Below are 19,249 nucleotides of genomic sequence, written 5' to 3' on the forward strand. Positions count from 1 at the left end.
AGTCTATATCTGACATGGTACAGGTGGTGGTCTATATCTGACATGGTACAGGTGGTCTATATCTGACAAGGTACAGGTGGTGGTCTATATCTGACATGGTACAGGTGGTCTATATCTGACATGGTACAGGTGGAGTTCTATATCTGACATGGTACAGGTGGTCTATATCTGACACGGTACAGGCGGTCTATATCTGACATGGTACAGGTGGTCTATATCTGACATGGTACAGGTGGTCTATATCTGACATGGTACAGGGGGTCTATATCTGACATGGTACAGTTGGTCTATATCTGGCCCGGTACAAGTAGTCTATATCTGACATGGTACAGGTGGTGGTCTATATCTGACATGGTACAGGTGGTCTATATCTGACATGGTACAGGGGGTCTATATCTGACATGGTACAGTTGGTCTATATCTGGCCCGGTACAAGTAGTCTATATCTGACATGGTACAGGTGGTGGTCTATATCTGACATGGTACAGGTGGTCTATATCTGACATGGTACAGGTGGTCTATATCTGACATGGTACAGGTGGTCTATATCTGACATGGTACAGGTGGTCTATATCTGACGTGATATAGGTGGTGGTCTATATCTGACATGGTACAGGTGGTCTATATCTGACATGGTACAGGGGGTCTATATCTGAAATGGTACAGGTGGTCTATATCTGACATGGTACAGGTGGTCTATATCTGACATGGTACAGGTGGAGTTCTATATCTGACATGGTACAGGTGGTCTATATCTGACATGGTACAGGAGGTCTATATCTGACACGGTACAGGCGGTCTATATCTGACATGGTACAGGTGGTCTATATCTGACATGGTACAGGTGGTCTATATCTGACATGGTACAGGGGGTCTATATCTGACATGGTACAGTTGGTCTATATCTGGCATGGTACAAGTAGTCTATATCTGACATGGTACAGGTGGTGGTCTATATCTGACATGGTACAGGTGGTCTATATCTGACAAGGTACAGGTGGTGGTCTATATCTGACATGGTACAGGTGGTCTATATCTGACATGGTACAGGTGGTGGTCTATATCTGACATGGTACAGGTGGTCTATATCTGACATGGTACAGGTGGTGGTCTATATCTGACATGGTACAGGTGGTCTATATCTGACATGGTACAGGTGGTCTATATCTGGCATGGTACAAGTAGTCTATATCTGACATGGTACAGGTGGTCTATATCTGACATGGTACAGGTGGTCTATATCTGACATGGTACAGGTGGTCTATATCTGACATGGTACAGGTGGTCTATATCTGACATGGTACAGGTGGTCTATATCTGACATGGTACAGGGGGTCTATATCTGACATGGTACAGGTGGTCTATATCTGACATGGTACAGGTGGTCTATATCTGACATGGTGCAGGTGGTCTATATCTGACATGGTACAGTTGGTCTATATCTGGCATGGTACAAGTAGTCTATATCTGACATGGTACAGGTGGTCTATATCTGACATGGTACAGGTGGTCTATATCTGACATGGTACAGGTGGTCTATATCTGACATGGTACAGGTGGTCTATATCTGACATGGTACAGGTGGTGGTCTATATCTGACAAGGTACAGGTGGTCTATATCTGACATGGTACATGGGGTCTATATCTGACATGGTACAGGTGGTCTATATCTGACATGGTACAGGTGGTCTATATCTGACATGGTGCAGGTGGTCTATATCTGACATGGTACAGTTGGTCTATATCTGGCATGGTACAAGTAGTCTATATCTGACATGGTACAGGTGGTGGTCTATATCTGACATGGTACAGGTGGTCTATATCTGACAAGGTACAGGTGGTGGTCTATATCTGACATGGTACAGGTGGTCTATATCTGACATGGTACAGGTGGTGGTCTATATCTGACATGGTACAGGTGGTCTATATCTGACATGGTACAGGTGGTGGTCTATATCTGACATGGTACAGGTGGTCTATATCTGACATGGTACAGGTGGTCTATATCTGGCATGGTACAAGTAGTCTATATCTGACATGGTACAGGCGGTCTATATCTGACATGGTACAGGTGGTCTATATCTGACATGGTACAGGTGGTCTATATCTGACATGGTACAGGTGGTCTATATCTGACATGGTACAGGGGGTCTATATCTGACATGGTACAGGTGGTCTATATCTGACATGGTACAGGTGGTCTATATCTGACATGGTGCAGGTGGTCTATATCTGACATGGTACAGTTGGTCTATATCTGGCATGGTACAAGTAGTCTATATCTGACATGGTACAGGTGGTCTATATCTGACATGGTACAGGTGGTCTATATCTGACATGGTACAGGTGGTCTATATCTGACATGGTACAGGTGGTCTATATCTGACATGGTACAGGTGGTGGTCTATATCTGACAAGGTACAGGTGGTCTATATCTGACATGGTACATGGGGTCTATATCTGACATGGTACAGGTGGTCTATATCTGACATGGTACAGGTGGTCTATATCTGACATGGTGCAGGTGGTCTATATCTGACATGGTACAGTTGGTCTATATCTGGCATGGTACAAGTAGTCTATATCTGACATGGTACAGGTGGTCTATATCTGACATGGTACAGGTGGTCTATATCTGACATGGTACAGTTGGTCTATATCTAGCATGGTACAAGTAGTCTATATCTGACATGGTACAGGTGGTGGTCTATATCTGACATGGTACAGGTGGTCTATATCTGACAAGGTACAGGTGGTGGTCTATATCTGACATGGTACAGGTGGTCTATATCTGACATGGTACAGGTGGAGTCCTATATCTGACATGGTACAGGTGGTCTATATCTGACACGGTACAGGCGGTCTATATCTGACATGGTACAGGTGGTCTATATCTGACATGGTACAGGTGGTCTATATCTGACATGGTACAGTTGGTCTATATCTGGCCCGGTACAAGTAGTCTATATCTGACATGGTACAGGTGGTGGTCTATATCTGACATGGTACAGGTGGTCTATATCTGACATGGTACAGGTGGTCTATATCTGACATGGTACAGGTGGTGGTCTATATCTGACATGGTACAAGTAGTCTATATCTGACATGGTACAGGTGGTGGTCTATATCTGACATGGTACAGGTAGTCTATATCTGACATGGTACAGGTGGTGGTCTATATCTGACATGGTACAGGTGGTCTATATCTGACATGGTACAGGTGGTCTATATCTGACATGGTACAGGTGGTCTATATCTGACGTGATACAGGTGGTGGTCTATATCTGACATGGTACAGGTGGTCTATATCTGACATGGTACAGGTAGGCTATATCTGACATGGTACAGTTGGTCTATATCTAGCATGGTACAAGTAGTCTATATCTGACATGGTACAGGTGGTGGTCTATATCTGACATGGTACAGGTGGTCTATATCTTACAAGGTACAGGTGGTGGTCTATATCTGACATGGTACAGGTGGTCTATATCTGACATGGTACAGGTGGAGTGCTATATCTGACATGGTACAGGTGGTCTATATCTGACACGGTACAGGCGGTCTATATCTGACATGGTACAGGTGGTCTATATCTGACATGGTACAGGTGGTCTATATCTGACATGGTACAGTTGGTCTATATCTAGCATGGTACAAGTAGTCTATATCTGACATGGTACAGGTGGTGGTCTATATCTGACATGGTACAGGTGGTCTATATCTGACAAGGTACAGGTGGTGGTCTATATCTGACATGGTACAGGTGGTCTATATCTGACATGGTACAGGTGGAGTCCTATATCTGACATGGTACAGGTGGTCTATATCTGACACGGTACAGGCGGTCTATATCTGACATGGTACAGGTGGTCTATATCTGACATGGTACAGGTGGTCTATATCTGACATGGTACAGTTGGTCTATATCTGGCCCGGTACAAGTAGTCTATATCTGACATGGTACAGGTGGTGGTCTATATCTGACATGGTACAGGTGGTCTATATCTGACATGGTACAGGTGGTCTATATCTGACATGGTACAGGTGGTGGTCTATATCTGACATGGTACAAGTAGTCTATATCTGACATGGTACAGGTGGTGGTCTATATCTGACATGGTACAGGTAGTCTATATCTGACATGGTACAGGTGGTGGTCTATATCTGACATGGTACAGGTGGTCTATATCTGACATGGTACAGGTGGTCTATATCTGACATGGTACAGGTGGTCTATATCTGACGTGATACAGGTGGTGGTCTATATCTGACATGGTACAGGTGGTCTATATCTGACATGGTACAGGTAGGCTATATCTGACATGGTACAGTTGGTCTATATCTAGCATGGTACAAGTAGTCTATATCTGACATGGTACAGGTGGTGGTCTATATCTGACATGGTACAGGTGGTCTATATCTTACAAGGTACAGGTGGTGGTCTATATCTGACATGGTACAGGTGGTCTATATCTGACATGGTACAGGTGGAGTGCTATATCTGACATGGTACAGGTGGTCTATATCTGACACGGTACAGGCGGTCTATATCTGACATGGTACAGGTGGTCTATATCTGACATGGTACAGGTGGTCTATATCTGACATGGTACAGGGGGTCTATATCTGACATGGTACAGTTGGTCTATATCTGGCCCGGTACAAGTAGTAAAAATCTGACATGGTACAGGTGGTGGTCTATATCTGACATGGTACAGGTGGTCTATATCTGACATGGTACAGGTGGAGTGCTATATCTGACATGGTACAGGTGGTCTATATCTGACACGGTACAGGCGGTCTATATCTGACATGGTACAGGTGGTCTATATCTGACATGGTACAGGTGGTCTATATCTGACATGGTACATGTGGTCTATATCTGACATGGTACAGGTGGTGGTCTATATCTGACATGGTACAAGTAGTCTATATCTGACATGGTACAGGTGGTGGTCTATATCTGACATGGTACAGGTGGTCTATATCTGACATGGTACAGGTGGTCTATATCTGACATGGTACAGGTGGTCTATATCTGACATGGTACAGGTGGTCTATATCTGACGTGATATAGGTGGTGGTCTATATCTGACATGGTACAGGTGGTCTATATCTGACATGGTACAGGGGGTCTATATCTGAAATGGTACAGGTGGTCTATATCTGACATGGTACAGGTGGTCTATATCTGACATGGTACAGGTGGAGTTCTATATCTGACATGGTACAGGTGGTCTATATCTGACATGGTACAGGAGGTCTATATCTGACACGGTACAGGCGGTCTATATCTGACATGGTACAGGTGGTCTATATCTGACATGGTACAGGTGGTCTATATCTGACATGGTACAGGTGGTCTATATCTGACATGGTACAGGGGGTCTATATCTGACATGGTACAGTTGGCCTATATCTGGCATGGTACAAGTAGTCTATATCTGACATGGTACAGGTGGTGGTCTATATCTGACATGGTACAGGTGGTCTATATCTGACATGGTACAGGTGGTGGTCTATATCTGACATGGTACAAGTAGTCTATATCTGACATGGTACAGGTGGTGGTCTATATCTGACATGGTACAGGTGGTCTATATCTGACATGGTACAGGTGGTCTATATCTGACATGGTACAGGTGGTCTATATCTGACGTGATACAGGTGGTGGTCTATATCTGACATGGTACAGGTGGTCTATATCTGACATGGTACAGGTGGTTTCTATCTGACATGGTACAGGTGGTCTATATCTGACATGGTACAGGTGGTCTATATCTGACATGGTACAGGTGGAGTTCTATATCTGACATGGTACAGGTGGTCTATATTTGACATGGTACAGGAGGTCTATATCTGACACGGTACAGGCGGTCTATATCTGACATGGTACAGGTGGTCTATATCTGACATGGTACAGGTGGTCTATATCTGACATGGTACAGGTGGTCTATATCTGACATGGTACAGGGGGTCTATATCTGACATGGTACAGTTGGCCTATATCTGGCATGGTACAAGTAGTCTATATCTGACATGGTACAGGTGGTGGTCTATATCTGACATGGTACAGGTGGTCTATATCTGACATGGTACAGGTGGTGGTCTATATCTGACATGGTACACGTAGTCTATATCTGACATGGTACAGGTGGTGGTCTATATCTGACATGGTACAGGTGGTCTATATCTGACATGGTACAGGTGGTCTATATCTGACATGGTACAGGTGGTCTATATCTGACGTGATACAGGTGGTGGTCTATATCTGACATGGTACAGGTGGTCTATATCTGACATGGTACAGGTGGTCTATATCTGACATGGTACAGTTGGTCTATATCTAGCATGGTACAAGTAGTCTATATCTGACATGGTACAGGTGGTGGTCTATATCTGACATGGTACAGGTGGTCTATATCTTACAAGGTACAGGTGGTGGTCTATATCTGACATGGTACAGGTGGTCTATATCTGACATGGTACAGGTGGAGTGCTATATCTGACATGGTACAGGTGGTCTATATCTGACACGGTACAGGCGGTCTATATCTGACATGGTACAGGTGGTCTATATCTGACATGGTACAGGTGGTCTATATCTGACATGGTACAGGGGGTCTATATCTGACATGGTACAGTTGGTCTATATCTGGCCCGGTACAAGTAGTCTATATCTGACATGGTACAGGTGGTGGTCTATATCTGACATGGTACAGGTGGTCTATATCTGACATGGTACAGGTGGTCTATATCTGACATGGTACAGGTGGTCTATATCTGACGTGATATAGGTGGTGGTCTATATCTGACATGGTACAAGTAGTCTATATCTGACATGGTACAGGTGGTGGTCTATATCTGACATGGTACAGGTGGTCTATATCTGACATGGTACAGGTGGTCTATATCTGACATGGTACAGGTGGTCTATATCTGACATGGTACAGGTGGTCTATATCTGACGTGATATAGGTGGTGGTCTATATCTGACATGGTACAAGTAGTCTATATCTGACATGGTACAGGTGGTGGTCTATATCTGACATGGTACAGGTGGTCTATATCTGACATGGTACAGGTGGTCTATATCTGACATGGTACAGGTGGTCTATATCTGACATGGTACAGGTGGTCTATATCTGACGTGATATAGGTGGTGGTCTATATCTGACATGGTACAGGTGGTCTATATCTGACATGGTACAGGGGGTCTATATCTGAAATGGTACAGGTGGTCTATATCTGACATGGTACAGGTGGTCTATATCTGATATGGTACAGGTGGAGTTCTATATCTGACATGGTACAGGTGGTCTATATCTGACATGGTACAGGAGGTCTATATCTGACACGGTACAGGCGGTCTATATCTGACATGGTACAGGTGGTCTATATCTGACATGGTACAGGTGGTCTATATCTGACATGGTACAGGTGGTCTATATCTGACATGGTACAGGGGGTCTATATCTGACATGGTACAGTTGGCCTATATCTGGCATGGTACAAGTAGTCTATATCTGACATGGTACAGGTGGTGGTCTATATCTGACATGGTACAGGTGGTCTATATCTGACATGGTACAGGTGGTGGTCTATATCTGACATGGTACAGGTGGTCTATATCTGACATGGTACAGGTGGTCTATATCTGACATGGTACAGGTGGTCTATATCTGACGTGATACAGGTGGTGGTCTATATCTGACATGGTACAGGTGGTCTATATCTGACATGGTACAGGTGGTTTCTATCTGACATGGTACAGGTAGTCTATATCTGACATGGTACAGGTAGTATATATCTGGCATGGTACAGGTAGTCTATATCTGACATGGTACAGGTGGTGGTCTATATCTGACATGGTACAGGTGGTCTATATCTGACATGGTAAAGGTGGTGGTCTATATCTGACATGGTACAGGTGGTGGTCTATATCTGACATGGTACAGGTGGTCTATATCTGACATGGTACAGGTGGTCTATATCTGACGTGATACAGGTGGTGGTCTATATCTGACATGGTACATGTGGTCTATATCTGACATGGTACAGGTGGTCTATATCTGACGTGGTACAGGTGGTCTATATCTGACATGGTACAGGTGGTGGTCTATATCTGACGTGGTACAGGTGGTCTATATCTGACATGGTACAGGTGGTCTATATCTGACGTGATACAGGTGGTGGTCTATATCTGACATGGTACAGGTGGTCTATATCTGACATGGTGCAGGTGGTCTATATCTGACATGGTACAGGTGGTCTATATCTGACATGGTACAGGTGGTCTATATCTGACATGGTATAGATGGTCTATATCTGACATGGTATAGATGGTCTATATCTGACATGGTACAGGTGGTCTATATCTGACGTGATACAGGTGGTGGTCTATATCTGACATGGTACAGGTGGTCTATATCTGACATGGTACAGGTGGTCTATATCTGACATGGTACAGGTGGTCTATATCTGACATGGTACAGGTGTGTTCTTTGTTTAAGCCCATAGCCATGTGTGTGAGGGGGATACTTTAGTTTCAAAGTAGATTTGTTTAAGACTACCCAGAAACACTCTGTGTGACCTTTATTTAGCCCAATTAATCTGGTTAAACCAGATTAAACAGCATTTATGTCCTCTATATACTTCATAGTGTTGTCCTGTTTCCCAGTCCCTAAGTAAAAAGGAATTTAGTGTTTTTTACCTCAGAAAGAGGTGTTTGTGTGTGTGTGTGTGTGTTTACCCCAGAAAGAGGTGTTTGTGTGTGTGTGTGTGTTTACCTCAGAAAGAGGTGTTTGTGTGTGTGTGTGTGTGTTTACCTCAGAACGCGGTGTTTGTGGTTGTGTGTGTTTACCTCAGAACGAGGTGTTTGTGTGTGTGTGTGTGTGTGTTTACCCCAGAAAGAGGGTGATTCTGTATAAAAATATGTTTCATGGTCCAAGAAGAGAGAGCCAGCAATCTACACGATATATGAATGCCATAAAACTGTCAGGACGGATTTCACTGTCACTGGAGAGAGAGAGAGGAAGGCAAAGGGACAGGGAGAATGTCTTCATGAAAAATAACAATGCTTTCTAACCTGTCTCTGTGTGTGTGTGTGTGTGTGTGTGTGTGTGTGTGTGTGTGTGTGTGTGTGTGTGTGTGTGTGTGTGTGTGTGTCTTTATCCACGTGTATCTGTGTGTTTGTGTGTGAGACATCTCCTCACATAGACAGCTCTGAGGCCCACACATCTCATATAGACAGCTCTGAGGCCCACACATCTCATATGGACAGCTCTGAGGCCCACACATCTCCTCACATAGACAGCTCTGAGGCCCACACATCTCATATAGACAGCTCTGAGGCCCATGCATCTCATATAGACAGCTCTGAGACCCACACATCTCATATAGACAGCTCTGAGGACCACACATCTCCTCACATAGACAGCTCTGAGGCCCACACATCTCATATAGACAGCTCTGAGGCCCACACATCTCATATGGACAGCTCTGAGGCCCACACATCTCCTCACATAGACAGCTCTGAGGCCCACACATCTCATATAGACAGCTCTGAGGCCCATGCATCTCATATAGACAGCTCTGAGACCCACACATCTCATATAGACAGCTCTGAGGCCCACACATCTCATATAGACAGCTCTGAGACCCACACATCTCATATAGACAGCTCTGAGGCCCACACATCTCATATAGACAGCTCTGAGGCCCACACATCTCATATAGACAGCTCTGAGGCCCACACATCTCCTCATATAGACAGCTCTGAGACCCACACATCTCCTCATATAGACAGCTCTGAGACCCACACATCTCATATAGACAGCTCTGAGACCCACACATCTCCAATAGACAGCTCTGAGGACCACACATCTCCTCATATAGACAGCTCTGAGACCCACACATCTCATATGGACAGCTCTGAGGCCCACACATCTCCTCATATAGACAGCTCTGAGACCCACACATCTCCTCATATAGACAGCTCTGAGACCCACACATCTCATATAGACAGCTCTGAGGCCCACACATCTCCTCATATAGACAGCTCTGAGACCCACACATCTCCTCATATAGACAGCTCTGAGGACCACACATCTCCTCATATAGACAGCTCTGAGGCCCACACATCTCATATAGACAACTCTGAGACCCACACATCTCATATAGACAGCTCTGAGGCCCACACATCTCATATAGACAGCTCTGAGGAACACACATCTCCTCATATAGACAGCTCTGAGGAACACACATCTCCTCATATAGACAGCTCTGAGGCCCACACATCTCATATAGACAGCTCTGAGGCCCACACATCTAATATAGACAGCTCTGAGGCCCACACATCTCCAATAGACAGCTCTGAGGCCCACACATCTCCTCATATAGACAGCTCTGAGACCCACACATCTCCTCATATAGACAGCTCTGAGGAACACACATCTCCTCATATAGACAGCTCTGAGGCCCACACATCTCATATAGACAGCTCTGAGACCCACACATCTCATATAGACAGCTCTGAGGCCCACACATCTCATATAGACAGCTCTGAGACCCACACATCTCATATAGACAGCTCTGAGGCCCACACATCTCATATAGACAGCTCTGAGACCCACACATCTCCAATAGACAGCTCTGAGGACCACACATCTCATATAGACAGCTATGAGGACCACACATCTCCAATAGACAGCTCTGAGACCCACACATCTCCAAAAGACAGCTCTGAGACCCACACATCTCATATAGACAGCTCTGAGGCCCACACATCTCCTCATATAGACAGCTCTGAGGCCCACACATCTCCTCATATAGACAGCTCTGAGACCCACACATCTCATATAGACAGCTCTGAGGCCCACACATCTCCTCATATAGACAGCTCTGAGGCCCACACATCTCATATAGACAGCTCTGAGGCCCACACATCTCCTCAGATAGACAGCTCTGAGACCCACACATCTCCTCATATAGACAGCTCTGAGGCCCACACATCTCATATAGACAGCTCTGAGACCCACACATCTCATATAGACAGCTCTGAGACCCACATATCTCATATAGACAGCTCTGAGGCCCACACATCTCATATAGACAGCTCTGAGACCCACACATCTCCTCATATAGACAGCTCTGAGACCCACACATCTCCTCATATAGACAGCTCTGAGGCCCACACATCTCATATAGACAGCTCTGAGGCCCACACATCTCATATAGACAGCTCTGAGACCCACATATCTCATATAGACAGCTCTGAGGCCCACACATCTCCTCATATAGACAGCTCTGAGGCCCACATATCTCATATAGACAGCTCTGAGGCCCACATATCTCATATAGACAGCTCTGAGGCCCACACATCTCCTCATATAGACAGCTCTGAGGCCCACACATCTCATATAGACAGCTCTGAGACCCACACATCTCATATAGACAGCTCTGAGGCCCACACATCTCCTCATATAGACAGCTATGAGGACCACACATCTCATATAGACAGCTGTGAGGCCCACACATCTCCAATAGACAGCTCTGAGGCCCACACATCTCCTCATATAGACAGCTCTGAGGAACACACATCTCATATAGACAGCTCTGAGGACCACACATCTCCAATAGACAGCTCTGAGACCCACACATCTCCAATAGACAGCTCTGAGGACCACACATCTCATATAGACAGCTATGAGGACCACACATCTCCAATAGACAGCTCTGAGACCCACACATCTCCTCATATAGACAGCTCTGAGACCCACACATCTCATATAGACAGCTCTGAGACCCACACATCTCATATAGACAGCTCTGAGGACCACACATCTCCTCACATAGACAGCTCTGAGACCCACACATCTCATATAGACAGCTCTGAGACCCACACATCTCATATAGACAGCTCTGAGGCCCACACATCTCATATAGACAGCTCTGAGACCCACACATCTCCAATAGACAGCTCTGAGGACCACACATCTCATATAGACAGCTATGAGGACCACACATCTCCAATAGACAGCTCTGAGACCCACACATCTCCAAAAGACAGCTCTGAGACCCACACATCTCATATAGACAGCTCTGAGGCCCACACATCTCCTCATATAGACAGCTCTGAGGCCCACACATCTCCTCATATAGACAGCTCTGAGACCCACACATCTCATATAGACAGCTCTGAGGCCCACACATCTCCTCATATAGACAGCTCTGAGGCCCACACATCTCATATAGACAGCTCTGAGGCCCACACATCTCCTCAGATAGACAGCTCTGAGACCCACACATCTCCTCATATAGACAGCTCTGAGGCCCACACATCTCATATAGACAGCTCTGAGACCCACACATCTCATATAGACAGCTCTGAGACCCACATATCTCATATAGACAGCTCTGAGGCCCACACATCTCATATAGACAGCTCTGAGACCCACACATCTCCTCATATAGACAGCTCTGAGACCCACACATCTCCTCATATAGACAGCTCTGAGGCCCACACATCTCATATAGACAGCTCTGAGGCCCACACATCTCATATAGACAGCTCTGAGACCCACATATCTCATATAGACAGCTCTGAGGCCCACACATCTCCTCATATAGACAGCTCTGAGGCCCACATATCTCATATAGACAGCTCTGAGGCCCACATATCTCATATAGACAGCTCTGAGGCCCACACATCTCCTCATATAGACAGCTCTGAGGCCCACACATCTCATATAGACAGCTCTGAGACCCACACATCTCATATAGACAGCTCTGAGGCCCACACATCTCCTCATATAGACAGCTATGAGGACCACACATCTCACATAGACAGCTGTGAGGCCCACACATCTCCAATAGACAGCTCTGAGGCCCACACATCTCCTCATATAGACAGCTCTGAGGAACACACATCTCATATAGACAGCTCTGAGGACCACACATCTCCAATAGACAGCTCTGAGACCCACACATCTCCAATAGACAGCTCTGAGGACCACACATCTCATATAGACAGCTATGAGGACCACACATCTCCAATAGACAGCTCTGAGACCCACACATCTCCTCATATAGACAGCTCTGAGACCCACACATCTCATATAGACAGCTCTGAGACCCACACATCTCATATAGACAGCTCTGAGGACCACACATCTCCTCACATAGACAGCTCTGAGACCCACACATCTCATATAGACAGCTCTGAGACCCACACATCTCATATAGACAGCTCTGAGGACCACACATCTCCTCATATAGACAGCTCTGAGGAACACACATCTCCTCATATAGACAGCTCTGAGACCCACACATCTCATATAGACAGCTCTGAGGCCCACACATCTCCAATAGACAGCTCTGAGGACCACACATCTCATATAGACAGCTCTGAGGCCCACACATCTCCTCATATAGACAGCTCTGAGGCCCACACATCTCCTCAGATAAACAGCTCTGAGGACCACACATCTCCTCAGATAGACAGCTCTGAGGACCACAGAGAGCTGTGTCACTAACCCTGCACTGAGCCCATGTCTCCACCAAGACATTTTATAGGCTTTTTATTCATGTGTTTTACCACAAGATCAAAGTCCAGACTTCAAAAGGGCTGTAATGTCAAGGTAAATGAAGAGGACACCTCAGATTCCCAAGAGGAGCACTGTGATCGTCACTTGATCTATCCTCTACTATATTCAGGTATTACTGTCAGAACTACTGTAACTACTCACAGATCAGCTCCCAATCCAGACACTTCAGCCTCCCATACTGTGTGGTGTGTGGTGTGTGGTGTGTGTGGTGTGGTGTGTGGTGTGTGTGTGTGTTCCATACCAGAGCAGTGTGGTAACGAGCCGCTCCACTGTCCACCCAGCTGACACGTGCGTGTTGTGTTACCGATCACCGTCCTCTGTCCAATGCAGCTGAACCGAATCACCGAACCCACCGTCCGACGGTCACCGGAGATCTGGGCGTACGGGGGCATGCTGGGACGGTCGCACAACACCACTAACCAATCACAGGAGAGGAGAGAGAGAAATGGACCAATCAGAAGAGAACATAGAAAGAACCTGACCCATTTTACATGTTCAATTTTACCGGAGATATAGCTACAGTACTAACGTTTACTTCCTGAACAAGCCTAGTAAATATACCTGGTTGGCCTGTACTTCCTGAACAAGCCCAGTAAATATACCTGGTTGGCCTGTACTTCCTGAACAGGCCTAGTAAATATACCTGGTTGACCTGTACTTCCTGAACAGGCCTAGTAAATATACCTGGTTGGCCTGTACTTCCTGAACAAGCCTAGTAAATATACCTGGTTGACCTGTACTTCCTGAACAAGCCCAGTAAATATACCTGGTTGGCCTGTACTTCCTGAACAGACCTATTAAATATACCTGGTTGGCCTGTATGTAATTACCAGAACCATCTTCCTACAGTTCTCCCTAAGTAAGGCCTTCTGGGAAAGAAAATCAAACAGTGTCTGTGTTTGTGTGCAGCCCTTACAGGCGCACTGGGGAACATACTGGTGCTAGAATCCCATGGTGGGTTAGTGTGTGTGTGTGTGTGTGTGTTAAAATCACATGGTGTGTGTGTGTTAAAGTCACATGGTGGGTGTGTGTGTGTGTGTGTGTGTTTGTGTGTGTGTGTTAATATCCCATGGTGTGTGTGTGTTAAAATCACATGGTGTGTGTGTGTGTTAAAGTCACATGGTGTGTGTGTGTGTGTGTGTATGTGTGCGTGCGTGCGTGCGTGTGTGTGTGTGTGTGTGTGTGTGTGTGTGTGTGTGTGTGTGTTAATATCCCATGGTGTGTGTGTGTTAAAATCACATGGTGTGTGTGTGTTAAAGTCACATGGTGTGTGTGTGTGTGTGTGTGCGTGCGTGCGTGCGTGCGTGCGTGTGTGTGTGTTAAAATCACATTTTTTTTTTATTTTATTTTATTTCACCTTTATTTAACCAGGTAGGCTAGTTGAGAACAAGTTCTCATTTGCAACTGTGACCTGGCCAAGATAAGGCATAGCAGTGTGAACAGACAACACAGAGTTACACATGGAGTAAACAATAAACAAGTCAATAACACAGTAGAAAAAAAAGGGGGTCTATATACATTGTGTGCAAAAGGCATGAGGAGGTAGGCGAATAATTACAATTTTGCAGGTTAATAACACTGGAGTGATAAATGATCAGATGGTCATGTACAGGTAGAGATATTGGTGTGCAAAAGAGCAGAAAAGTAAATAAATAAAAACAGTATGGGGATGAGGTAGGTAAAAATGGGTGGGCTATTTACCGATAGACTATGTACAGCTGCAGCGATCGGTTAGCTGCTCAGATAGCTGATGTTTGAAGTTGGTGAGGGAGATAAAAGTCTCCAACTTCAGCGATTTTTGCAATTCGTTCCAGTCACAGGCAGCAGAGAACTGGAACGAAAGGCGGCCGAATGAGGTGTTGGCTTTAGGGATGATGAGTGAGATACACCTGCTGGAGCGCGTGCTACGGATGGGTGTTGCCATCGTGACCAGTGAACTGAGATAAGGCGGAGCTTTACCTAGCATGGACTTGTAGATGACCTGGAGCCAGTGGGTCTGGCGACGAATATGTAGCGAGGGCCAGCCGACTAGAGCATACAAGTTGCAGTGGTGTGTGGTATAAGGTGCTTTAGTGACAAAACGGATGGCACTGTGATAAACTGCATCCAGTTTGCTGAGTAGAGTGTTGGAAGCAATTTTGTAGATGACATCGCCGAAGTCGAGGATCAGTAGGATAGTCAGTTTTACTAGGGTAAGTTTGGCGGCGTGAGTGAAGGAGGCTTTGTTGCGGAATAGAAAGCCGATTCTTGATTTGATTTTCGATTGGAGATGTGTGATATGAGTCTGGAAGGAGAGTTTGCAGTCTAGCCAGACACCTAGGTACTTATAGATGTCCACATATTCAAGGTCGGAACCATCCAGGGTGGTGATGCTGGTCAGGCGTGCGGGTGCAGGCAGCGAACGGTTGAAAAGCATGCATTTGGTTTTACTAGCGTTTAAGAGCAGTTGGAGGCCACGGAAGGAGTGTTGTATGGCATTGAAGCTCGTTTGGAGGTTAGATAGCACAGTGTCCAAGGACGGGCCAGAAGTATATAGAATGGTGTCGTCTGCGTAAAGGTGGATCAGGGAATCGGCTATCTGGATTTGGGTAAAGGAGAACCTGGAGAGGCTTGGGCGAGTAGCTGCGGGGGGGGGGGGGGGGGGGGGGGGGGGGGGCGCGGAGCTGTTGGCTGAGGTTGGAGTAGCCAGGTGGGCAGTGGGCAGCTGGGAGGAGGTGCTCTTGTTCTCCATGGACTTTACAGTGTCCCAGAACTTTTTGGAGTTGGAGCTACAATGGTGAGGAAGTTACTTTTAAAGAATGACCAGGCATCCTCAACTGACGGGATGAGGTCAATGTCCTTCCAGGATACCCGGGCCAGGTCGATTAGAAAGGCCTGCTCACAGAAGTGTTTTAGGGAGCTTTTGACAGTGATGAGGGGTGGTCGTTTGACTGCGGCTCCGTAGCGGATACAGGCAATGAGGCAGTGATCGCTGAGATCCTGGTTGAAGACAGCGGAGGTGTATTTGGAGGGCCAGTTGGTCAGGATGACGTCTATGAGGGTGCCCTTGTTTACAGATTTACGGTTGTACCTGGTGGGTTCCTTGATGATTTGTGTGAGATTGAGGGCATCTAGCTTAGATTGTAGGACTGCCGGGGTGTTAAGCATATCCCAGTTTAGGTCACTTAACAGAACAAACTCTGAAGCTAGATGGGGGGTGATCAATTCACAAATGGTGTCCAGGGCACAGCTGGGAGCTGAGGGGGGTCGGTAGCAGGTGGCAACAGTGAGAGACTTATTTCTGGAGAGAGTAATTTTCAAAATTAGTAGTTCGAACTGTTTGGGTATGGACCTGGAAAGTATGACATTACTTTGCAGGCTATCTCTGCAGTAAACTGCAACTCCTCCCCCTTTGGCAGTTCTATCTTGACGGAAAATGTTATAGTTGGGTATGGAAATCTCAGAATTTTTGGTGGCCTTCCTGAGCCAAGATTCAGACACGGCTAGGACATCAGGGTTAGCAGAGTGTGCTAAAGCAGTGAGTAAAACAAACTTAGGGAGGAGGCTTCTGATGTTGACATGCATGAAACCAAGGCTTTTTCGATCACAGAAGTCAACAAATGTGGGTGCCTGGGGACATGCAGGGCCTGGGTTTACCTCCACACGTAGTTTTACCTATTTCTGTTGAAGAATAGCCGTAGGCGGCTACATTGCGTAACTGGTCACCTGATGGCTCCTACTCTAGCGTAAAATACAGAGGTAGCCATTACTCCAATCGGTCCTACTGAAAAACTAATTGTCCCAACGGATATATTATAGAATAGATATTAGAAAAACACCTTGAGGATTGATTATAAACAACGTTTGCCATGTTTCTGTCGATATTATGGAGCTAATTTGGAATATTTTTTGCCGTTTTCGTGACTGCAATTTACGGGCGATTTCTCAGCCAAATGTGAAGAACAAACGGAGCTATTTCACCCACAAAACTTTGGCTATCTACCTGGGAGTCTCGTGAGTGAAAACATCCGAAGCTCATCAAAAGTAAACGATTTAATTTGATTGCTTTTCTGATTTCCGTGACCAAGTTACCTGCTGCTAGCTGGACATAATGCTATGCTAGGCTATCGATAAACTTACACAAATGCTTGTCTAGCTTTGGCTGTAAAGCATATTTTGAAAATCTGAGATGACAGGGTGATTAACAAAACGCTAAGCTGTGTCTCAGTATATTTCACTTGTGATTTTCATGAATAGGAATAGTTTCTAGGAAGATTTATGTCCGTTGCGTTATGCTAATTAGTGTCAGGCGATGATTACGCTCCCGCATGCGGGATGGGGAGTCAGTAGAGGTTTTAATATCCCATGGTGTGTGTGTGTTAAAATCACATGGTGTGTGTGTGTGTGTGTGTTAAAATCACATGGTGTGTGTGTCCGGTACTCACACAGACACTTGGGTAGTGTTCTATCCCAGGTGCCGTCTCCCTGGCAGGACAGAGTGCTGGTTCCCAGTAGGTAGTAACCAGGGTTACAGTGGTAGGACACGGCGGTCTGGAAGCTGTAACGACCAGGTCCTTCAGACGTCACCTGTCTGACGCTGTCCTCCACATGACCTGGCTCTGTGCAGTTAACAACTAGAGGACAGAGGGAGGAAGAGGGGAAGGGGTCAAATTAGTAGCGCATTAAGAAGAGCTGATGTGTGTGTGTGTTTACAAGCAGGAGCACACACACACACACACACTCTTGAACACATACTGTACACATGCAGACACATTTCCATATCTCGAACATTGAATATGGTGTATAACATATTGTTATGTAGTGTCATGACGTTGGCCTGTGGGTTTATGAACCCCCCCCCCCACATAAATACCTTTCTCCCTTCCCTCTCTCTCTTGACTCTACAGAGGGACTCTTGAATGGCCTTTGTTTAACATAGAGAGTCTGGGAACATCAAACAAGTGGAGGGAAAGGAACCATATTTCGGTAATAGAACCAGTTGAAAATATGCGTTGGTACTTAATGAATACGATGTCAGTTCGGTTGTCATCTGAGACATTATGACTGATGACAGGACGACATGAACTGTACCTGGGATTGTCTACACATTCTAGTTATCAAATTCACATGGAATTGTTGTGCAATTCAAATGTTTAAATATAAAATTATTGGTGAAAAGATTAAACGTAATTTTAGCTTCCAAATGAGAGATTTGGGTTTTCATAAGGTTAGGGCTCTGCTCAATCAGTGGCCCGCCCCTGTGAAGAGACATGGGCTATAAACTATGAAACACACCCTTCTCGCTCCACTATATAAGCCCTTGACAAAAAATGTAACCTTCTGTTCCAAGGACGTGAGGTCCGATGTCAGAAGGATTCAGATAACAACTCCAGAACGAAGCCAACCGCAGCGTGAGCTTTGGTTGCGAATGGTATGGACTTTGAACTCTTATTTGCTACAGAAGTGATACCTCCTAGCCCTTAAGTTAGCAGCGGCCGCTGTAACGTGGTCTAGGAGAGGACAGACAGAGTATCCCGTCTACCACCCAACGACGACACTACAATGTTTCCCGTTCACCACCAGAGACACTCTTCAAAGGACAAAGGACTCTGTGGGGCAACACGGCCTTCCATCTACCACCAACCTATTGAAGCGCAGCTCAG

General features: G+C 45.8%; 1 protein-coding gene across 1 annotated transcript in view; it reads right to left on the minus strand.

Annotated features, from left to right (window-relative positions):
• Positions 1-19,249, minus strand: part of csmd2 (CUB and Sushi multiple domains 2) — a gene marked incomplete at its 5' end in the record, with an annotated part of 597,374 nt that overhangs the window by 71,639 nt on the left and 506,486 nt on the right. Inside the window, 2 exons of the mRNA XM_090227432.1 lie at positions 13,849-14,022; positions 18,032-18,220. Coding sequence (XP_090083558.1) covers positions 13,849-14,022; positions 18,032-18,220 — 363 coding nt within the window. The remainder of the gene's footprint in view (positions 1-13,848; positions 14,023-18,031; positions 18,221-19,249) is intronic.

The sequence above is a fragment of the Oncorhynchus mykiss genome, chromosome 30 (genome assembly GCF_057628025.1).
Source record: "Oncorhynchus mykiss isolate SJ-2025 chromosome 30, ASM5762802v1, whole genome shotgun sequence".
In the NCBI taxonomy this organism is placed as follows: Eukaryota; Metazoa; Chordata; class Actinopteri; order Salmoniformes; family Salmonidae; genus Oncorhynchus; species Oncorhynchus mykiss.